We start from the raw sequence: 24553 nt of genomic DNA on the forward strand, positions 1-24553 counted from the left end.
CAGATTTCTGTCTCAGTACCTGCATTACAAAATGGATTTTCCTTATTTTATATCTCCATATTTGGGATCTCCCATGAGATTAAGGGTATGTTTAGAAAGTGAGATGAGAAGACATGATCTTTGCCATGAGACCATATCATGGGGTACACAGGGTACAACACTGTATGCTGTTGGCAAATTCTGATACTCATTGCTGATTGTTTTGCCACATAACCCACCACTCAGCATTAAAAAAGAGCTGTGGTTAGGAGCATGTCCTAAAGCTAAGGCAACATCACTACAGTGGGAAATTCCTCAGGGTGATCTTCTGCACATTGCAGAGGAGCAAAGCAACTACCTCAGGGCTGAGGTTACTACCTCCATCACCTTCAATATTTTCCCACTGCAGGTAACAGCAGGTGCTGGCTTGCAATGAACACCAAACCCCACTGCATTTGCTGTCTTGCCTCTTGGGTCTTCCAGGAGCCCCAATTTCTTGGAAGGGAAGCAGCAGCTATGAAATGGCTCTGCTCCTGCAGAGATGCTATCAGATGAAGTATTTGTGAGCTAGTTGCTCTTAGTGTCCTCAGCCAAAATCGGACTGTGCTGTTCCTAGGCTGCAGAGTTGATGTTATGAACAGAGAAGGCAGAAAAAAGAGTGGAAAAGGAGGTGGGTGGGGGAGGAGGGAGGCACTTGCCTCACAGAGATGTTGATTTTCCCAAGCCAGAGGCAGGACTTGAACCTCAGCCTCCTAGGCTTCAACCTGGTGGTCTTAAAGAAAAACTTCATTTCTCCTTTTCTATTGGGTTAAAAGGAAAACAAAAAACTTTTGAAAGAGCTTTTTGCTTGCATAGAAAAGGACATCACCCCTTTCTGCAAGTAGCATCAGTTTGACATTGAAATTGTTCCTTATCCTTGCGCCTTATGATTTAGTTGTCAGGAAGAAAAGGATTAAAGAAAAACACTCCCACAGAGAAGTTCTAACTAAGCATTCGAAATCATGCTTTGAAGTATTAATGGCTGATTCACAGCAGAAGACGGGGGAACCTTCAAGTGGTTTTGTTCTGTTATTAAATATTGTATCATGATCAGCACATTTAATACTTGAAATATGTAGGTAGGCAGTTAGTATGCCGGCCCATTTCTTTAAGAACATTGAACTGGCACAGCTCTAATCTGGAGAAAAATCTGTCCTGTGTGTGGCAGAGAGTAAATGAGAGAGAGATGGGGGAAAAAACCTAGGCAGAACAGGAACAGCCTCCTATGTAAGGCCTTAAACCTCTCAGACTTTCTGTGCTGTGTGCATTAGGTGTACCAGGAGAAGTCTACAGGGCTGAGGACTGAGGTGGCATTTAAACATCTCTGTCAAACTCTGATGCATTGCAGGAACAAAAGTCAGAAGGCAGGCATGTAACTCATAAGAGGTTTTTCACGCCTTTGTGGTAATTTAGATTCAGGTAACTGGGAAATTTTGCTGTTCAAAAGGAATTTAGGTGCCCCTATGGTAGGTGGCGAGTAGTTATGAAGTAATTCTAACCTGATTTTATACCTTCTAAATGCTCTTTATATCCCACTGTAAGTACAAAAGAAGGCTATATGGATTTTGTCTTGTATCATGCTGTGCCTTAAAAGTTTAAGGAATTTAACAGTTCTCCACCACGCAACAAGGGTTTGCATGTTTAAATTTGCTAGAGTTACTAGGGTACTCGAATTACACTTGCTGTTTCAAGCTGCTCAGGCATCACCTTCAAGATTTCAAGATGCTGAATTTTGTATAGAGGTACCTGGAAAACTATCAATTGCTGTAATGATGCTTTCTGGGAGAGGGGGAGGAAAGAGTAACTATAATCCAATAAAATGTTTGGTTTTCATTCTGCTTCCTTTTGTCCAAAGGGACAGAATACCAAAACTTTTTCAACGAAACACATCATCATCTTCTGTCACAATAGAACGAAAGAACCTCTACATGAAGCGATCTGCATCTATTTGGATAGCAGTGAATTACAACCATGATAGCTGTGTGAAAGGAAAGAACATCTCAGTTACACCGAGCAAAGCAGGTACAGCATCTTCACAAGTTGTGTTACTGTAGTGCCTAGCTGAAGCAGTGGTAGCATTTTCTTAAAGATTATTTCCAAAATTGTAAATTGCAATATACACTTGTTATTTTTACTGATTCAGAGAGCTAAGCTGCAGTTTGACTTCCTTGGATGAAATCTTTACTGAAGTCAATAGCAGAATTCTATTAGCTTTTACAGGAGAAGGGTTTTATTTTAAGTCATTTGCTAGACTATAAAATAGTCATATCTAGAAAAATATATAGTGATACTTGTGTACAGTACTTAACCAGCTTCCTGTGCTCTCTTTGATGGTTTTCTGAACTTTATTGGTTTACAAAGAGCAGTTTGAATCAGTGTTATGTGCTTAAGGAATCCTTGTTACAGAGCATTAGCATTTTGAGAAACCTTTTTCGAAGGCCAGTTACCCATTGCACAGTGCTGCAGGGGAGATACGAAAAAAGAAATCCTATTAACTATGTCCTTTAGATGTTTATTTAAAGATTCCCTACAGTATCTGGTCACTGAGGTAACTTGAAGAGCTTCCCAAAACTTCACCTTCTCAGAGTAATCATGGTCCAAGAAAAAACAGTGCTACCAGTACAACCCAAATTATCACTATGACCTCCTCTTTGGAGGAGGCTTTTTGGCTTTGGCTTTTGGCCACCTTGTGTTTATTGGAGGGAAAGACAAAAATGTATTTGCACTTACAATTATATAGCTAAACACAGTTGCTAAAACTGGAAGACCTTCTGGAAATTTTTATACAGTTCATGATTATAGGTATTCTTGACATTTTGATTTTGCCTTTCAGAATAGCACCTGCTTAGAAAAAGGGTCTTCCTGAAATCAGTAGAAGCATTCACAAAAGAAAGGCAAGAGGAACAACCCTATTTTGTTGATACCATAAAGATTTTGCAATTATTTATTTCCAGTCTTTTTAAAGTCTTTCAGCATTCAGTGTTCTGTGCCAAGTCTTCTATTTTTTATAAACCACACCTGACAGACATAATTACCAAAGCTTTCCTGCTTCTCTTGCATTTATAACAGCTGCATGTTCCCCATTTTAGGGAAGTGCTTGACACCATCTAACATAAATGCTCATCAGATCACAAACCAATTGATAATAAAGTGGGACCTGCCTGCAACCCCTACACCATATGAGCTGAGATACAGAGAGGCACTCACAGAATCCACTCGGTGGACGCTGGTAAGTACTTCCAGACGACAATCACTTGAGAACATCAGGTGCCTTACCATCAGCTCAGCAGTACATAGCACGTACGGCAGGACATCAACAGGATGCTACTGAAGAATATACACAACATGGATAGCAAGGAGGCACAGCATGCAGGCAATTTGCAGGCAAACCTCACAAAGGTCTCTTAGTTCTGTTCTAACAAATCCTAAGCTGTTTGGGAAAGAAAGATTAATAGTTTCATACAGAAAAATAAAGAACGGCATGTCAGCTGGTTCATTAAACCATCAATGAGACACTACAACCATCGGCCATGCAAAAGCTGAAGAGGGTATCAGAAATGCCGTACAAACTCAAATTCTAATTACACTTTAAGTGACGGGCAATATTATTCTTTTTGCTGGTATCATTAAATTTGCAAACTGATTAGAGATCACATTGCTGTGATTTTTAAGGTAACAATTCATACTTTACACACTTTTGTTTTGCATCAGTTTTCCAGATTTCCTTCTTTGACAAGAAGGGAAATAATTTCTCTGTGATACAAGATCAGTTCCAGATGCATTTTAGGATGTGCAACAGTGAGAATGTGGTGCAGCAAGAGGACAGTACTTAAAACTAAAGGGACTAAGAAAGAGGTGGAAAAACAGTAATAATTTCAGTAAGATCTGCATGCAGCAGCAATGGCTGCTTATCCTGCCCCTTGCCATCCAGCATATCATGAAAAGGCTTTGCCAGCAGGCATGCACATATGCATGACTTGTACCACTGAGTCCCTGAAATTGTCTGTTTTTCAATCTCTGTTATCTGCAGTTGGATGAAGAATGTATTTATCAGGTAGAACAGAACCCCAAGAAGAAAACTTCTAAAAAGCAACTATTCCCGCTTCTTGGGCATCTCTGCTTTCCTAGGAGTCTCTTTCCTTCTTTTGTACCGGCAGAATCTCCCACGTTCTTCCCTTTTATATCAGACGACCTATGATATTTTTTCCATTTCTGGCTGCCACTTTGTTTAGCCACCTCAGAAGGAGTACTACAAGAGGCCCATGTAAAAAAGGTTTCATCTCGGTACACAGAACATGCAAGCCTTGGAAGGGCTAAAATCCATTTCACTTCCCTCTTGTTCTGTAGGAGACTTGGACTCTTTCTGTAATATTGTGTGTTGTGGGCGTTTTTTGTGACCAAACTTGTTTTATTAGCAAAAGTATATGAAGTTAATTAATTAACTTTAATAAAAAAAGAAAGCACTGCAGAAAATCAAAGAGAAGAGCTGGTCACCTAATGGCGGGGGATTTGGGTGGGGTTTTGTTGGTTTTGTTTTGCGTTTTGGTTTGGTTTTTTCTTTTGGTTTTTTTGTTTTTTAGGAAATATGTATAATCAGGAAAACAAAACTTCACAGCAGACAAATGCTAAAACAAATATTTCAATCTGCAATAACACTTCTACCAAAAACATCATAAGACCTAGTATTGATCAAACCAAAGGTCCATTTAATGCAGGATACTGTGCTCCAATAGTGGCCACCATCTGAGGAAGAGTGTAAAATAGTTCAAGCATATAGCAACAGTTTTCTGTCATATTTTCTCCTACAGTTTTCAGCTCAGGGATTTCCTTAGACACAGGTGGTATCTTTGTTTCAAGACAATCTCCATTCCCTGTACAGTCACTGGAGCTCCAGTGCCATCATCAGCTGCAGATACATATTATTTCTGTAGTGCTAAGGCATAGGCAGCCAGACGTTCAGTCCAGCCACGCTCCTTACCACATCAGTCACATGGATCTATTTAGACATACTGTAACATTTGAGAATAAGGGGATTTTTTTAAAAAAATATTTAATTTGACCTTGACATCTTGTTCTTCAGAATGCCAATAAGGCTCAGAGTTAAGTAAGTTGTTATTTTTCAGTATATATAATGCCTAATTGATTTTAAAAGCAATATTTGGACCTAACCTGTTGCTTACATGTCATGACTGAGCAGAACGAGTTCATGAAAAAGAGGGTATTGCCTTGAAAGAATTAAAAGACATTGGCTAAAATGTATAGTAATTCCTCTTCGATGATAGGAACCCCTACTTTCAGCTGCAGTCAGAAGACCGATCCTTGGCTGAGAAAACTCAACTTAATATTAAGATTATGTTTTATTGCTGCCACATAAATTAATCATTTGTTTTTAGGTGCCTATAGAAAGCAATGCTGTCAATGTCACCGTTTCCCATTTAAATGCTATGTCTTCATACGTTGTTCAGCTCAGATGCATAGCCAAGGATGGTCTCCACTGTGTTTGCATTTGGAGTAAAGAGATTTTGGTCCCTCACAGTAAGTGAAATATAGTTTTGTCCTACTGGGAATAAGCATGAATGTAAAAGCCTTTTCAAATCTTTTGTCATATGAAATAGCATTGTCAGATACTGTAGAAAATATGAAGATCAAACTGATTCATATGAGTGCATGTCTCCATCTTTTTCCACATTTACCAGAACTCATGAACAAGCCAAGAATATCATATAATGCAACTGCAAAAATCTCTCCAGGCAGAAGAAGTGTTCTCCTGAAGTGGGAGGTAATGTTCACTTTGAGTCTGGGTACCTTCTGTTATGTTTGTGCTATTAATTTATTACTTTATAGGAAAAAATAGACTTTCCCATTGTATTGACACTACACTGTATAAGCAAAGGGCATTGAATATTATACTCTTGCTTCAGGATTCACTGCATTTGTATGGTGGTGTTTTAGGTGCTAGAAACTAGCAAGGAAAAACTACACCAATTTATAAACTTGAAATATTATTAAAACAGCAATCTCTGGGCTCAAAATCATTGACTAGAATAAAGATTCTTTCCAGCTTACATTAAAAAGTGGTGTGCCTCAAGTTTGCCTCTTAGAATTAAGCTTTCTTTGAAAGAACCTCATAAGTCTTTAGCGCATACAAAGGAAAACATGAAACCAAGGTGTGTCACAAGGAGCACTCATATTCTCAAGAGACCAAAACCTTTTAGAAAACCTTGGTAAATCTTCTGCAGCAGGAGTCATTATCAGATGACCGACTGCAGCAGATCAGTCAGTTTTACCAGCTGAAGTTCTCTTGGTAAGAAATGAACAACTGACAGTCTTGCATGTATAGCCAAGGGGCTCACAGGCAATTTTAATGAGCAAGGTGTTACTATAGGTGTTTGCATGGAAACGAATTAATTCTGTCTAGATTCTGAGAGAATAAGTGTCTACAAACTCCAAGAAATTTGCCATAGGGGACATCCCTGGCAGAAAGGACAGAGACTGGCAGAGTTTTGAAATACTAGAAGATGTGGAAAGTTTTGTAGTTAAGCAAAAGAAAAGACAGCAGAGGAAATGGACACCTCATCTCCTGATAAGGATGAGAGATCCCCTTTTTCCGTTATCTCCTGAGAAGGCAAAGCTGCACAGTAAATGATGAATTTTGTAATAAAGCAATAGACTGTACATGCCAATTTAAATGTTAAGCTAAGAGAAGAAATTTTTCTCCATTTAAATGCTTTAGTTAAAAAAAGTAGTATTAAATATAGTATCAGGGCTAGGACCTTCATTCAGGATAACACTTACACTAGTCTATTATACGAAATAAGGTTCAAGTCTAGATGGCTTCCACAAACATCAAATGGGCAGAGGGAAGGAGTGCACTCAATAATTAACATGTTACATATAGAGAAAAAAAAATCTTTGGCTCTGCTGCCATACTTGTTTAAGCCAACCTGAAACAAAGAAAACAACTTAAAGTTGTTTGAGGCTAGCCATAGCTTCTCTGCTTTTGCTAACGTCCAGTGAGTAACCTCTACACAATTTGGACCAACAGGCACAAGATAGCTGGCACAAGATAGCTCTAAACACCCAACCAGCCAACATGTATTGCTTTCATGGCTGCAAATAACACAGGACCTCCTGCAGGTCTGCACAAGACAGAGCAGTGCTAGCCTTTTCCAGTCTCATTTTGCTAAGCTAAGAAAGCTAAATTCTACTAGTTTCTTCTTGTGTGATAGACCTCACATTTCACATATCCTAGGAATTATTTCTCCTACACAGAAACCTTTTCCAGTTTCAAAGCCTGGTGAGAGTACCGTAACACTATTCCCCCAGCAGCTTTACTAGAGCTTCAAATAATGGCATCGATTCTTCCCTCCTTATCCTGGGAAAAACATCTGTTTCCATTTTAAGAGCTTCCAGCTTTAACAGAAATTTCTCTCAACACATGTGTCTCTGCCTTTTAAATTACTGAATGTCATCCTGTCTATGTTGCTCCAAAAGTATCCAGTTATTTCATTAAGATAACCCAATCTCCCAGCTTTGTGGTATCTTCACACTATTAATTTTGTGCCAAGAAATCATAGACAAGCTTGATGTCAGAAGTAATCTTTGCAGAATTCACAGGCCTTTGTGTATTGAGTTCAGTTTCTATGTAGATTGCAGTAATTTTCCAATCTCTCATGAAGATTAATACAGTAAAATAACAGGTGAACCATCACCACCTAAAAATTTGTATCAATGGATATATAACATGTTCCAAAGTTGTAGTATAATTACTAGCATTTATCCTCAAAGAGAGCAGATGCCTAACAGAGCCTAGTAGATGAAGATTCCCAGAGGCATAAATTGCAATTAAACACCTCTCATTAACTTTCAAGTTCCTAATTATGAGGGGTATGTTTCAGTGAAATGTAGAGAACATTACAGCTGCTTCACTGCTATTACTACTAATTGGATACACATAACTAAGATCTCAATTAAGCAAAACATTTAATCCTGTGCTTAAATCCTCTCAATTTAAGCAAGCTCTTAATTTTAAGGAAATGCTTTGCTTCATTGATTCCTAATAACCTAATTAAAACAGTATGATTTTATCCCCATCATTAAAGGTGACATTTTGTTTATACAATTTAATTCCTCTTGATTTTTTGCACAGGACGTAATAACATTTATAGAATAATCATCTTTTTCCTCATACTAGGTAACACAAAGTGAGAACGTCCTTGGTTATTACGTTAATGTGGAAAGAATACCCAACAGTTGCAGGGATTCACCAAATCACATCTTTCTAAAGGAGACAAAAGTTCTTCTAAATCTCTCCATGGCTTATTATAGAGTTAATATTTCTGCCTATAACAAAGCAGGAGAATCTCCACAAGCCATCTATATTGTCCCAGACTTCTCTACAACAGGTACTTACCTTATCATTCATTCATTAGAGCAATGGAGAAGTTTTATGAGCAATGTCTAGGCTACCTTTTGACAGTCTTTGGGATAGGGTTAAGCATTCTCTTGAATATTTATTAGGCTGATATTTTTGCATAGTGAGAGTCAGTATTGTTTCTTAAGAAAGGATTTCAATAGAAGTTAACTAACAGACTAAGCAATTTAACATTCCGTTTAGCACTTCTTGTTTTCTCAAGCTAGAGGAATAAATATGTGCTAGATCTACCTATCAAAAGGACTTACGGAGTCTACTCAAAGTTAAGTAGATGCCAGCAGTTTAAACAAAGTTCGCAGAATTATGTGCAAATTCAAGGTTTTTAAGCTATTAACTATTAAAAGACTGCTGCTGTCCTTTGTATCAGTATTACCCCTATTGGCACATAGGAGGAGTAGATAGGATGTACATGTCATATTCCAATGAAGATGTAAGCTTTTGTGATGCCTAAATACATAGGTTTTTCATTCTGTTCTCCTTTACCTTGTGAAGACTTAACAGTTTGGTTTTGCCCTTACATCTGACTGCTTTAGCGCTCTTCTGGTGAAATATATACTACCACCTCAAGCCATCTTTTGACTGACAGCTACTCGTTAACGGGATCTCTCAGCTTGTTCCTTATGGCTCTCTCTAGACACCTGTTTAAGATTTGGTTGTACTTCTATGCAGATTCTCTGTATCTACCATAAATTACTGGGAAGATCTTGAGTTGAGTGCGTTCCCAAGATAAATTCCTTCTCAGCATGCATAACTTTTCCTCAGCTAGTACAGCCATTTTCTTTAATTTGACTTTATTATATTGGTTTTCAGATGGGAGATGAAATGAAGAATTTTGTCTCTCGGCCACAAGATCCACTTCTTACCCCAAAATGACAGGTTGCTCTTCTCTCACCTTGCTCAATCAGAAGATCTTTCCTAGTTTGATAGTCTGTCTTTAAAAATGTTGAAATGTTTAAGATCCTTGCAGATTATATAGCCATAATCCATTATTAGCCCCTTCTCCTCCTCCCCCAGGTAAGCACTATCCCACAGTTTCCCTATGTACAGCAGTTAATAGCGGCTCACAGGAGGTTATTCAGCAACATCAGGCTTCCTCTTCCTGAGGCTTGGAACAGCCATTTCCCCTTTTCCGATTGTGGGAAATAAAAGGTCGTGAACAGCAATCAACACTGGAGCTCCCAGAGACCATTGCAAAGTACTAGATGCTAAGTTTCCTTTATTGAATAGTAGTGTAAACCTTACTATATACTGGTCACCTGCAATGATAACTACTGAATGCATAATCTTCGAAAAAGAGCAGAAGAGAGAAAGCAAGCAAGAGAGGAGAAAACTGCTTTCTTGTTTATTGATCTCTAATGGAATATTTGTTCACAGAGTTGCCTGGCCAAATCCATGTCAAACACCAGGGAACTAATGCAGTTGTCACCTGGACTCCAGAATACAATCCAAAATGTTTTGTGGTTGACTGGGGCACTGGTAAAGAGGATATGCGCATGAAAATAGTAACTTCAGCTACTGGAAATTTCACGCTAGGTAACAGCAACCACTGCACCTACTTATGGAGGCACCATTTCATTTATTGGTTATTTTTGGTTGGGGAGGGTAGGATTTTCATCCTGTTTTTAAAAGCAAACTGAAGATCCAGATAATTGCAACTCTTCTCTTTGTCCAGCGCTGAGACATCACCTAATTTTTCACAACACCAAGGCAGACAAAAAGCAGAGTTTTCAGTAGGATTCTTTTGGTCACAATTGGGCAAGAAATGCAGCTAAGCTGCCATTGCTGGTATGATGTCTCTCCTTGCCCACACTCCAGGCAGACCTATACACTACTGGCTTTAAAAAAAGAAGTTTCTCTTGTCCCTAGGTAAACTTAACTGTAAATATAAACTGCTCTGTTACAGTCTCTCTTAGATTATTTTTTTTTGTCCCAGTGGTTGTCCTTGTCAAAGCCTAAGTTCTCGGCTCCAGTATTCTGCTTACCAAGCTAGGCATGGTAAGCTGCAGCCAGGGATCACTTTACGGGACAGTCATCGAAAATATTGATTAAAATCACGTAGATGACTCTTGCAAAGGCCATTCAGGACTGGCTTTCATGTACAGTAGAGAACATTTAGCTTCACAGTTCTATAAATGAATGCACTGTTTTCCTTGGTCCTTCTACAACATCTGCACTGCCACATTACATCTAGTTGTTTTGCTTGTTTTTAAATATGCTAGCTGAGGGAGTCCTTGAACTAAAATTTCTACAGCCATTTTAGTTCCCTACTTCTCCTTCAGCAGCTCAAGCCTTCCAGAGGGAGACTATAAGCAGATCTGGCATCTTTTAAAAACAAACCCATGTTACGTCTTGTTCTGCTTTTGAAATAGTTTGTATTAAGCGTCTAGAGTCAATGAAGAAGGATGCACATATTTTGTACTCAGTGTAAAGCACTGTAAACTTATACTGTGCTTTGAGTCTCAGAAAGTAGGAACTATACAGAAAAGCTCTAAAGTTGTTGTCTCTCCTCCTCCCCTTCTTTATCATTCATAACTTTCCAGTAAACCTGATGTACCTTTATTTGTTTTCCAGACAATTTTCAGCCATATAAGTTGTACAAAATAATGGTACATGCATCTGATGTCTGTCAGTGTGAAAGTTTCACAAGACATGAAAAGACTTTTGGAGTGACCCACTTTTACTCAGTTGAAGGAGGTATTCCTCCCCTTTATATAACCTCATCCCTTGTATTTCTTCTCATTTCCTATCTGCAGCAATAAAAGAAATCCTACACAAAGTTTCTTTTCCAGGTGACTTAACAGAGTTCTCCAGTTAGCATTGCCGTTGGTCCTAGCAGTTATGCACTGGCAGTGAATGACCTGGATGTTGTTCCTTACTGACAGGTCCATAGAAATATTATTATTACACATGACATTACCAAAATAACAGAAAGAGGGTCTCGGAGTTACTATTCCATGTAGCTCAAATTTAACTGTGGCCGAAGTCAGATTTTCCTATCCCAATTTGGTAGTGTCTTATATTGCAAGTTGAAATGGGTATGGCTGTGGCTGTTGGAATAAAAGTGTTTGTAATGAGACAGTCATAATTTCTACCTACTTTCGTATTGCTTAAGATGAGGGTTTTTTACTCTATGGGATTTCTCCTTTCTCTTCCACCCTTTATGTTATATTTATGACAACTAGAATCAGGCAAGAAGCTCTCTAGGAAGCAGCTAGGTTTCAGTCTTGTATGTCTATTGCACAGATATTGATGCAGAACTTCTTAAATTATTATCCAATTTTTAAGTTCCTAGGACAGGTCCCGCTAATGTGACAATTCTGAATATCACAAAGCATTCTGCACTTGTGAAGTGGACTGAAATAGCTGCTGAAGACTGTTTGGGCTTTCTCCAGGGATACAGGATCAGCTACACAGATTCATCGAGGAAGAAGTCTCTGGGTAAGTCACTGTTGCTCAGAACAAAGCAGCAGCTCAGAGTCAAGTCCATTAAGTGCTGTTACAGCACACTACTGAGTTATTTAGATTTCTGTGAGAATTGAGCAGTCTCAAAGGTCAGCTCCTGGTTAGAGTTTTAATACTTTAGATGGTCCTATGAATACCTTGAATTTCCTAGATATCATCTCAAATTAAGTATTGATAAGAAAATATTTTCTTAAAACTTACTGTTCTAAGACTACTGCGGAATTCTCTAGTAACACTGAAAGGAAGATGTACACTCTCAGTATTTCTGAGGTATAAAGATTTCAGTTACAATACTTTTATGTTTCATTGCAACTCAGCCAAGCTTGACTCCGAGCCTTTCTATAGGACTTAAGAAATTATATATTTCTTTTTTGAACTCAATTAGCAGGGAATACAGTTTGTATTTCTTACCTGTTTTCGAAGACACTATTATTAATTTCATTTTTAGAAACATTTTCTTAAATTGATAGCTTTTGTGTTTAACTACAAAGGATGAAACTTCTATACATTGAAATAAATGAATAGTTGTGAGCTGAAACCACTTGAGTATTCAAAAAAAATCCCCATACTTCTTTTGATAAACATTTTTCTTCTGCTCTGCTGTGGAAAGTCTTCTTGCCATAAATAATAGTACATTAACTTTGCATATAGTGACTTTCAAAGAAAATTAAAGACATGCTATGGAAGACAAATAGCATCTAAGACCTGATAAAGGACAATAGCAAGGGTTCTATAATTCATGTTGGCCTATGTCTTTACAGGACAATAAAAAGTAACAAAAGCTTCAAGTACACAGCGTTAGCAGGAGGTTTGGCACCATCTTCAGGGGGTCTATGCCACCCCAAATAGCTAACAGAAAGTGCAAGAGGAGACAGAAGGGGAGTGTCCAGGACTAAACTTAATTTTTTTTTTTTTCCTCTGCCCTAGTCAGTCAATACAACAGTGACACAACACCTGATTGCCATGTTTTCCAGGAAGGAAGAATAATTTTATTGGAGAACGTGGGGGAAGGAAGCCTGTAGGCTACAGCACCATTTCCACTTCTATGAAGATCTTAAATTCGTAGTAGCAAACTTGAAAAGTAATTTCTGCTCTGTTAAAGGCACACTACAACATCGTTGGTTGCATTATTCCAGCCAGGGGAAAAGTCACTGCACCATCAGAAAAGAAAGGTTGAGATGAGAGCCCTACAAAGTAGGTGAAGCAGAATGCACAGCCCTTTTTCTGTACTGAATGATGAGTAATAGCACTGGTATTAATCGAGGTGAATAACTACTACTACTGTAGTGAGGGTAAAGCATGGATAGGGTCTAGTCCTTATGTCAGCTCTTATAGGCAACATAAAAACCACTGGTCAGCGTGTAAAGTGTATTTTCTTTTCATGCAGTATACACAGCCTTCTGCACTCACCACCTAAACATCCTTGGTGTGTTAAAAACTCATGCTTTTTACCTCTGGATTTAAAATGTACATAAGTATTTTGGAGAAATCTTGTACCCATCCAAAGAACATCTGTTCAGTGTTGCTTCCTCCAAGTGTGGATTAGGGCACAGAAATTTTGCCTTTTCCCTAGTCAGCTACGCTGATACAGACTCAGCCATCAGAGTTCGTCTAATTGTCGTCTTCTCCAACCCCTCTTGTGTTTCAGCTGTTACTCTCAATTCTTCTACCACAAGTTACCGTCTTACCAGACTGAAGGAAAAAACCATCTACCGTGTGCAGATTTCGGGATTCACTAACGCTGGCGAAGGACCTCCGACTCTTTCACAACCTTTCAGCACTCCAAAATTCGGTACTGTGGAAGCTCTATGCATCAGTCCTTGCTTTATGCACTACATATGGCATTATTCTCTATCCTTTCCTGCTTTTCAAGGAGTAACAAAGTGCTCATGCACAAGATTTATTATTCAATCCTTAGCTACTGATAGCAAACACACAAAATTATTCCTTTGTTACAGGTAAACGGCATCACAGAACAACTCTGCCTGTATTTCATTACCTGACATGCAGGGAAGGCTTAGCTAGGGTTCCTCATCTCTGAAACATTTTCTGACCTTTGTATGCTAGCTATATGCACACATCTTTATTTATTGCCAATTCCTGTCATAGATTTCAGCAGTTTAAATATTCTGCCTGTGACTAGTTCAGTTCAGTAGTTTTTGCTCTTGGCAAAATCCTAAGCAATCGTGTAAAACTGGTTTCCAGTTAGACCCCTGAGCCATTAACTGTAAAAAAAACCAACCAACCAACCAAACAAAAAACCCAAAACAAACAAAAAAGACTCTTTCAATTGCTCCTGTTGTGGGTGACAGCTAGTCGAAGTATCTTTTGTTTTCTAATAACTTAAGTACATTTGACATAACAGGTCCTGTAGTTTGCTGGCAAAAGTTTGCTTTTTTCAAAGGTGCCTGGTTAGGCTAAGAAGATCAATACAGTTACATTTATAAAGTCTCATGAATTGTAATCATATAGGGTTGGCTGAACATGGTCTCTCAAACATTTTAAACACCTTATCAGTTAAACTAAATCTAACACTGCAGTAGACCCTTTTTTGATTTGACCACAGCTTCACTCAATTGAAGCTTTCTAAATAAAAAAAGAAAAGAACAGGCTAAGATGGTATCAGCCACAGGAAAAGTGGCTGTGAAAAAAAACTGTGAAATTCAGAGACACAAATATGCAAATGGCTTCTCCCCACTACAGTTTTTTTGTATTAAGTGAAGGAGGTATAAACACAAACAACTGAATAGTCAAAAGTGTGAAGCAGAAAGAAAAAGGAAAGAAATTAAAAATCTTCCTTGAAATCAACAAGGTTTCCGCCCCCTCCTCCCCTTCACCAAAATCCTTTCTCCTGTCAACACAAGAAATTAAAGTGTCTCCACTGGAGCTTTTCTGCAGGACTTTATTCCATGCATCCTACTGAACATATATTTGGATAGGATTCCATTTTTCAGGAAAATAACAAAAATGCAGAGTTAATTTAATGCAACATTTTAAAAATTCAGGTAATTATGTTGAATTTAAACATTACATTTACTATTTCCCCCCTCCCCAAGATTTCACAGGTTACTTAATCCATTAGAAGAACCTCAGGTTTCTTTTTCATAAAAGCCTTTTTCAGCAACAAATGTGCAGCTTTTCAAATACCTTTTTTAGCAAAATTAAGTAGCTGTTTGATTTTAAAAAAAGAAATTTTTGTTGGTAGGTGGGTAGGAAAAGAAAAGGCAAGCGGCCTTTTTGCAAATATGGTTTGTCAGTATCAGCAACACAATCATGTACTGACCGCACTTTCCTGGCACTATCTTGAAGCTTTTGATTTAGCTATCTGTAAAGAACACCTCAACCCCGACCCATCCTTCACATCACAGGCTGCTTTTGTTCCTGTGTTAGCTGCACTGCTCTCACTGCCTGAGCACTTTATTAACCTTCATTAACCTTTCAAGCACTTTATCTCCTTCAGAGGGGTGGGTGGGGGGGGTGGTGAAGTATCTTGAGCAGGTATTAACACAGGCAATAGGAGATGTAGGTTCACAGCAAGGGTTGACAAATGGCTGATTGCAGATAAAATTGTCTGAATGTTCCTAACAGGTGAAGCATGGCACCTACCAAATACACAAACCATATTATTGTTATAAGGACCAGGTGGGATCTCACCAAAAAAACTCCAAACCCTACTAATAAAACCTGAAACAGATTAAAAGCCACTTTCACTCAAATAGTTTCTTATAAAGTCAGACCTGCATCAGGGTACTGACCCATTAAACAAGCTAGAGCTCACATAATAGCATGGGGAGTAGGAATACTTCTTTTATTATAAAGTGCCTATCTTTGGATGGTGGATTTACGAATTCAGGACATATCTAGATATCTTAAAAATACAAACCTGAAAGCCTCAGACCCTCCCAGAAATCCCAGGTCTTATTTTAACTAGATTTCACTTACAGGAATCCCAGAACATGTGTAAAGTTTGACTTGACTTCTGTTTGAAATATTTTCTTGCGGAGGCAATGTAGCCTTTCTATACCTGGTACGGTAAGTCTGATTCAATCTCTCCATTTCCCATCAGATAAAGGAGAATTTGAAGGTTTTGTGATGGGCCTTTGCTTCAGCATGATGTTCATTCTGGTTTTTGCACCTCTCACTTGTTCTCTGGTGCTTAAAAGGTAAGAAGGGAATATTGGCTGAAGTTGTTAGCAGCACTTCCGTTTTGCTTAACCCCAAGTTTCATAACCCTGGGCCTTTTTTGTCATTAAAAGCAACGCAACTCAAAAAGTACACAACACGAAAGCCACCCCACTCACTTACACAGTGAGAGCAAATACAAACCACTACAAGCTGATTAAAATAGTTTGTCAAAAATCTATAATCTTTTGATTTTGATACAGTTATCTGACTACCCCTCCTGTCTCAAACACTCTTGAAAAGAGCAAGGGCCATTTCTCACAGTGGAAAATAGGTTATATATATGGAAAAAGCATGCATTTGATTATTTTGCTCTTTCATTCCCAACTGATAATCACATCTCTTCTATTGAAATACAAAAATAAATTCCAGCAGCATACACAAATTGATGTTGCTATCTAAGCAGTTTCCTGTAAGCACATTTGGATGTTAACTGTATAAATTGTGCACATAACGGGAAGGAGTAATGGATGGATGAGTAGGAAGAAGAGAGAATAACAAGGGTGTCTGTAAGACATGGGTGAGGTCCTCTTATTTTAGGAGAAATTGTTCTCTGCAGTAATGAAGTACAGCCCCCTCAAATTAATCTGAGGTACAATATTAGGGGCATACACTACCACTAAAAGAAAAATGGCTTGCATAGTAATGGGTTCTAATATTCATTTTCTGACAAACCTAGTTGTATACAACCATTCATATTACTATTTTGATGTCCTAGAACACTACCCTCCCTTTTTCTCCTTTTTACGAAGCAGCAGCCTCAGAAGCTGAAAGCACAGCTGCTAAAGGACGGAACAGACAGACGGTACAACCCATGGCTTGAAGGCCATATGGCATGACGAAGCTCACTTTAGCTTATGCATCAGGCTAAACTCCTGTCCTGGCCTGGAAACAGACCACACTCCACATTAAGTCTCCTGTGCACCTTCTGTTTCAGATTTTACTTTAAGTTGCTCTAAATCCGATCCAGCCTTTCTGACAACATCTTCTGAGACCTACAGAGAAGTTTTGACCTAGAGCAAACTTCACTGTGTTAAACATAAGATCATACTTCATTGTCTGGGCCCATTAGGAAAGAATTTTTGGAAAACTAAAAAAACAACACACGGAAGCCCACTGTAGCACTACAAAACAGCAATTACATAGGTAGTAGTATTGAACACCTGGAACTGAGATGAAGGGTCCCAATGATCCCCTCATCTCAATTGCCTGCTTGATTTGTAAAAAAGGACTCAGCAGCCAGCCAAACACCCATCTTCATAGGATCAGCAAGGAGATCTGGTAACTCAGGTTACCGGTAACCTGATGAGGTAACTCAGGTGAAGCCTCAGGCTTCACCTCAAACCACAGCCTGAACAGAGGCAAAGTACCTTATAGCTAATGAAGTCTAGATTTGATTTGAAAACCAGACAACACTGAAGCCAACACTAAGGCAGGGTGATGGGCTACATGACCTCCCACAGTCTCTCACAGCTGTGTTGAGTTTTTTTCCTGTTGAGTCATTGCCCGAAGCTCACGGGTTGCTCTGAGAGCAGCTGCTGACAGGGAGGTGATCAGCTCAAAAATGCTAAGAGGCAGTCTCCCTCCACTCCCACAGGAGCCAGTGATGAGCAGTCGGGGGTGACTATTGCCAATGGGATCAGTCAGCTCAGCAGATCCTTGTTTTGAAACTCTCATCCCACCCCACTGCCACCCCACTGCAGGGAAATCATAGCGGGCCCCCACCAGCCTGGGGCCGACACCAGCATCCCAGAGTGGCAGGAATGATGGGCAGGCCACCATTACAGCCTGTCCTCTCAGGAAGGGCTAGGGAGGACAATGCCTGAGGTGGTGCCCGTGGTGGGGGTGGCCCAGGGAGGCTGGAGAGCATAGCAGCTTGTTGCCAGTTTTGTTGTTTCTGAGCCCCTGGGTGCAAGGAAGGAGCTTGAAAACAGGGCTCTGATGAGAGGTCTGTGGACAAGCAGCCAGCTGAAACCCATTTGAACAGCTCGATTGGCAAACTCAGCTCTCCCTTACAAACCCCATCCTCTACAGCAGAAGCAGCTGGTGTGAATTTTTAGTACAAGTGTGTTTAGGTTTGTGTCGGGTGAAACAGTGAGATACTGTATGAGCCAAACTCAAAACAATCAGGAAAGAGCAGGAGCCTTGTTGTCCTCCCTGTTCTGGTCTGTGGGTCCCAGGGAGAGCCCCTTCCAGGCCACCAGTGTCATTGCACAGAAGCTAAAAACAGCAATAGCTTGCTCTTTGTTTGAGGGAAAGTAAACTTCTAAGTAGAAGCCCAGGAGCAAATACTTACTAAAACAAACTTCCTCCTACGTGTCCAAGAGTCCTCAAGGAAGATGGAGGTTTTGTGGAAATGATTAAACGTATAGAAAGAGACAACATTACCAGCTCCTGTCACAGCTCCTTTGTCCTTAAACAAAGATGCTAATCATCACCAACTTAGGATTTCAGTGTAGACTACCAAGCTTGGTCTTCAGCTTTTAATTGGCATTGTGCTTAATAGTCATTGTTTTGATGGTCATGAAAATACCAATAAAATGTTATGTATAAATGGTAGTTAATTTAAATGCATAGGAAATGTCTGTCATTTAACCTGACAATAAATTTAGAATATTTCTTTACAGGCTGAAAATATCATGCTGGCCTAGTGTACCAAGTCCAAGAAACAGCAGTGCAGTCCAAGATATGGCAAGTACTCTTCTGATGGTGTGAAAAAATACACAAGGGAGATCTTTCCTACTGATTAATCAGAAATGCTAGTTATCAGTCTTTTCACACTTCACCCCAGTAAATGTCTAATATCAATAGCTGGAAAGCTAGGGTAATGTTAGAAATATAGGATGGGGGAGCGTTGTTGTTTAGGCAGAGGCTGTATACACTTTTTAATTTAATAAAGGTTCTCAGACTTTTTTGAGAACATTATAGAGCGTATTTAAAGGTATGGTTGTTAAAAGAACAAAGCAAAGTTGAAGGGGGGGAGATGGAGTCTAAGGAGAGCAATTCATTTTCTATATCCAGTCAGTTTTCACCAACTAGAACTGATTATTAAGTACAAGTTACTCAAAATACAAAGTAACGCATGGTGGCCTAATTCCACAGAAGTCTCAAGACAGAGGCCACGTGTACAGTGTTTTCTGAAATCCACCCCGCACCCGTCAGTCTCTAGCCGCCTCCAGAGCAATCCAGGGGCTCTGGCTGGTCAGCTGGTAGCTGGCTGAGGAGTATCTACTAGTCAACAGGCACCAAGGTTCAGCAGCATGTTCAAATCTTGCCATGGCTTTCCCATACGTTTTGGCAAGGATGCCTGAATTTCAGGACTGAAGAAGCACCTGGAAATCAGCTGTTAGAAGGAGGCTGCTGGAGACCATGTTATCCACTTTTGCCTATTAGTGGACTTACTTGCATCTTCCTCTCCTTACGTCCCCCCCTTCTTAACAAGTTTCTGCTCCAGTTTTGCTGGCACCTGATACTAAAAGTCCTTCCTCTAGGACACGTCAGTTTAACTCCCAAGTCTCAGATCGCCAACCATTACATTTTTAGAGCAGGAACTTGTACTGGTTTCCTTTTTAAAGATCTTTGATTTTTCTGGCAGACCTGAACTTAATTTGGCACTCGTAGATCTAGTTTCTCAAGCCAACTTCTGAGCTTTAACAAAGCAGACTTCTGTCTGCTTAGTCAAACATGAGGCAGAAGCTGGAAGGTATCTACAAGCCAAACACTGTCCAAATCTAGGACACAGAATGAAATCAGCAGCAACAAAATTTCAGAAGACCCTGACAGGCTGCTGGTAATCAAAGGTTTTGGTGAACATCAGCATTGTTTCCTTCAACAAAGCAAGTATGAACTCTCATATTCCAGATAAGGACTTCCTTGCTTGCTTTCTTCCGTTCTTCCACCTAAATGTAGATAAAGAAGTGGTGAGCTCAGAGGTAGTATCAGATAGTCATTTTGCTAAGTTCAGATAATGCTGAACAAAGGAGGATCAGATGTACAAATGTACAGCTTTACAAAGTCAGAGTTTCAAAAGTGATGCTGTTAGAAGACTGCAGTTTCACTGTTTTTTTCAGTTAAAGAAATTGATCTGCTTATGAGCACCAGGCAGCTTCCAGTTCTCAGTGCTGGGATTCAGATGTCCCTCATTGACCACTCCAGTAAAAATAACTCCACCTAATCCTCTTGCTTCTTCTTCACCATGCATTTAGAAAGTGGGAGAGCTGCAGATTCAATACTTGTTTGAAGTGAAACTTTTCAAAGGCAAAAAAGGAATCTAGTATATTCAGCATTTGGGGAATTTCTGCCTTAAAGAAAGCACAAGACCTGAAGCTGTTTCGATATAATAATAAGCTTAGGCGGAGTTGAATTGCAGGATACAAGTTCAGCAAGAAAGGAGTAAGAACTACCAGCCAAAATAACCTAATAGGTTCAAAGAATAATTTGCCATTGTAAAGAAGTGCAGGTGAAATAGACTGAGGCTGCATGTTATAGAAAGGACAAACAGGTTTTATGAACCAGAGTGCCACTTTGACATAAACACTTTAAAAGCAAAATATACCTATTTAAAATACATTTAACTGTTTCTTCAGAGGCAAAGCAACTGTAAAAGGAAATGAAGCCTGTATTAGCCAAGTCTGGTAGAGAAATACTGTAATGTTGATAATATAGCAGAAACAGAAATAACAGATACTAGAGAAGGGTTCTGGGGAAAGCAGAAAAAGCTCTATATGAGGAAACAGTACAATAAAGCAGTTACCAGATATATTGCCTAGAAGTAATCTAATATTATGAACAGTTCATGAAATGTGGAGAAAGGTATTCCCCAAATGAGCGCTGTAAAATGGAGGCAAGGAGTTACTCTTACTATATTACATATATTTACTCTATTTGTGGGTTGTTTCAAGACTGAACCCCATCAGGTTAGTTGAGCAATGTAGTAACTCTTGACAGAAACACATCTATAGTCCAGAGAATTTGTACTTTAAATCCAGACAGCATTCTTTATTGCAATCTAAGGCAATGATACATCCCATGGTACAGAGCAGCAGGAGGAAATGGAGACACTCTCAATTCAGTCAGCACACAGAGGCCAGGAAAATGAACTATGGAGACTAACATGGCCAGCTAGCCACCCCATCAGTGTCCTCTTCTTCATGTTTAGACAAGATGCTTCAAAGATGCTGCTTCTTCTTCACCTGTTAGTGCCTCTTTCAGACAGAAGCTCACATAGAGCTTATTTTAGATTTGGTAGGTGTAGAGTTCGGGCTGCTATTCATAATGAATATGATAATGGGTGTACATATCACACAAGTCTTTATTCAAAAGAAGGCTAAAGCAGACCAGGCAGAGGTGTTTACTCATCCCACTGCAAGGGAAAAATAGAGGTATTTTATGCAGGATTGCTGAGACTTCAAAGAACAGCATACTCACTTCCAAGTCAGAACACAAGTTGTAAGAAGAAGGAAACTAAAAAAACAATAGACACTTATTTATTTATTGCATAAGAACCATAACAGTTTAAACAAATTTTGAGCAACTGAGGAGGGGAAAAAAAAAAAGGAAAGAAAAGAAAGGTAATAGTTATACCAGAGAACAGACCAGCCTGGCCATAATTTAAAAAATATTATGGCAAAAGTGGGCAAACCCAGCAGAACAATCTAAGTGGAAAAGAAGGATGCTTGGTGTTACAAACTGTTCTCCATTTCATCATCCAGAATTTGTAAAAACTTGTAACCCAAGGTATACTTAGATCACAACATGGCATTAAGTTGAATAACAAACTGCTTGCAGCAGCTGATAGCTAAAGCTTGTTTGGCTGCTGTTCAATTCAAGCGGCTGCCTTTTTATAGTAACACATTTGTTAAACTTTCTGAAAGCTGTGGGTCTCAGAACAGCACATCGTAAAGCCTACGTTTTATTACCACTACCTTTTGTCCCAAGCATGCATAAAATCATGAAAAACTTTGCTTAAATACTATGAGAGAGGAGAAGATGGTCCTCTGAATTAGGGAAATAAATATTTTCATTCATGTTTCTAAAACCAGCGAAGATGAGATAAAAAGGATTAGTTAGCGTATTATATAGGCAGGACCAGGCTGCCTGTCCCCTAGCTTTATTCTTTTGTTATTTATTTCAGTAAATTGCCAATTGCACTTTGCGGAAGTATGATACTAAAATTATTCTTCCTCCTTGTTTTCTCTTGCAGGCTAATTGGAAACCTGTTTCAAGATCACTGCTTCAGGCCTTGTCAGACAATGATACCACCAGCCTTCGTGTCATAGAGCCTGAGTCAAAGGCTCCTTTGAAGCTAGACCTCTTTACAGATGGTGGAGAAGACAGCAAGTGTGACACTTGCCAGTCAGAAAAACCTAGCAATAACATAGACATAAGCCTAAGGCATGAAGAAATCCCTGAAGAAGGAGTTACAAGTGGAGAAGAAGGAATCATTTCCATTACAGTACCACTCTTGAGCGACTACACCAGCATGGAGTTCAGCCAGAAAGCCCTCATGAGTCTGACAGTGCAGCTGCCTGCAAGAGCTGCTCATCCTCATCTGGAAATGGAATTAAGCAGTAAGCCAGCACAAACTGAGCATAAGGTTTTGTTTGCTCCCCAAGACTACCTCAAACAAAGCCAGGTAGTATTTTTTCCATCTGGACCAACTTTGATGGGACAAGTCAATTTGAACTGAAGCATCTCCATAATTCCCCATACCATAAAATCAAGTTCCAAAACCTCTGATGCTTCAATGGAGCCATTAAGACCATATAGGACAGTGAGCTTGTGACAATAGTTAGTGTCTACTTCAATAAGCTTCCTTGTTGAAATAGATTGATTATCTAATTAGATTAGCTATTTCACCATAGTCATTCTGTGGAAAGTCCTACTGTCTTCACACAGGGAAAACTTGCAGGGAACTGTATGAAACACCTTCCAGTGAGGTACCTCTTGCTAGGTGTTTAGTCCCAGGGCACTCAGGAAGCCATTTCAAGGCTTCCGCTCTAAGCACAATGTTGCTCTAGTCATCAGAAGAGTTCTCTAATCATTGCGACCAGTTTAAGGCCTGATTTTCAGATCTGATAAGTTCTTCAGTAAAAATTCCAGTGAAAGTGTCTACCACTCCAAAGAAGCTCTCCAGCTGGTCAAAGCTGGCCAAACAAAAGAGTGAAAAGCCTTGAATTTAGAAATAGAAAATGATGCATATCCATCTATGTAAAGCAGTTTTAAGTGCTTTACATCTTAGATCTTTACATCTTTATTCATCATAGATGAATAGTGCTGTGTAAATGAAGATGATAAAATGTTTCATTATTAGTATCAGAGTTTTTACTTGCATTAAATTTAGGCTATTTATTCCTACATTTATCTATACAGACAGGAATCCATTCATGTTCTGTTATGAGATGTATTTGCAGATACATTTTCACACTGCATGCAATGATGATCTGTTGAACAGACTTCAAGAACTGAATAGATAGTTCAGTTAGACATCCCTCCAAAGCTTGCATAGAGTAGGAGTCACTGGAATATAGGGGATAAAAAGGTCTTCCCTAATACGCTGTCTATGTGACTCCATCATGTATCTCCACGGTACAAGGAGTCTGAACTGGTTTTCCAGGTTACAACAGCTCAACCCATGAACTCTGTAGGCATTAATAGTTTGCAGTTATTGTAGAAAACCCGGTTTGTTGTTGTCATCTCTAGTTTACGGAGCATTTTATTAAAATTATTTTGTGGAGAAAGAAATTGATCAACCGTACCATAAGCACCAGAGGCTCCTTAGATGGACATCTTTTAAAATTCTCTCATTAAAAGTGAAGGATGATTCGCATTCACACAAATATTTCCATGCATAGTAGGCAGTATGAGTTATAGAATAGCCATGCTTACAAAAAGCTCAAAGAAATTGCATATCCCCCACTTGATTGATTTAGTGAGGTCCCATAACAAAACCTGTTTTATTGAATTTCCTTATTTATATTCACTCTCTATTTATATCTCCCTATGTCTGGGAAGACTCTCTAGGACTAGCAAGAACCAACCTGTATTTCACTGTGGGTTTTGCATTGTTTTTTCTTAGCACTTAAAATCCATTGTTTTGCCATAAAGCAATGTCCCCCTTACCACTTATCCTTGTTACCTCTGCTCGTTGAAAGAAGGGGTAACAGGAGCACTCCCCAGACGACCTCAAAGGTTTGAGTAGTCTTTTATCTCTTTCTTCATTTTTTTAACTTCAATCAGGTGACTTTGCCTGATTTGAATTTAGGAGAACATGAATGATCCTGCTATTAGCAGAGCTGTTGCTACTTGCAATATCTAGTAGAGGGGCTGAAATGAAAAGCTGTTATGGGCAATAAAGTCCTCAAAGGATATACAATCATTATCAAGTAGTCATGTGAACACAGCCTAATTTGTCGATTTCCCAAATTTAAGAAATATCCATGCTCCTTACCTATAACA

The 24553-nt window shown here is 39.1% G+C and overlaps 2 protein-coding genes across 2 annotated transcripts in view; one reads left to right on the forward strand and one right to left on the reverse strand.

Moving 5' to 3' along the window:
* The window catches only part of SREK1 (splicing regulatory glutamic acid and lysine rich protein 1), a 76377-nt gene that overhangs the window by 551 nt on the left and 51273 nt on the right, over positions 1-24553 (reverse strand). The window lies entirely within an intron of this gene.
* LOC142075491 (interleukin-6 receptor subunit beta-like) lies at positions 139-22875 on the forward strand. Its single transcript, XM_075136884.1, has 13 exons — positions 139-152; positions 1874-2040; positions 3108-3247; positions 5412-5553; positions 5715-5797; positions 8213-8423; positions 9827-9985; positions 11024-11146; positions 11738-11890; positions 13563-13706; positions 15981-16077; positions 18724-18787; positions 22299-22875. Exons 1-13 carry the CDS (start codon positions 139-141, stop codon positions 22782-22784), a joined length of 1983 nt encoding a protein of 660 aa, XP_074992985.1. The 3' UTR covers positions 22785-22875.

The sequence above is a fragment of the Calonectris borealis genome, chromosome Z (assembly GCF_964195595.1).
Source record: "Calonectris borealis chromosome Z, bCalBor7.hap1.2, whole genome shotgun sequence".
Classification (NCBI taxonomy): Eukaryota; Metazoa; Chordata; class Aves; order Procellariiformes; family Procellariidae; genus Calonectris; species Calonectris borealis.

Coding starts and splice junctions, on each gene's coding strand:
- LOC142075491 (XM_075136884.1), top strand. Junction 5,798..8,212: donor GTGTTCTCCTGAAGTGGGAG/GTAATGTTCACT, acceptor TCCTCATACTAG/GTAACACAAAGTGAGAACGT. Junction 13,707..15,980: donor TTTCAGCACTCCAAAATTCG/GTACTGTGGAAG, acceptor ATTTCCCATCAG/ATAAAGGAGAATTTGAAGGT.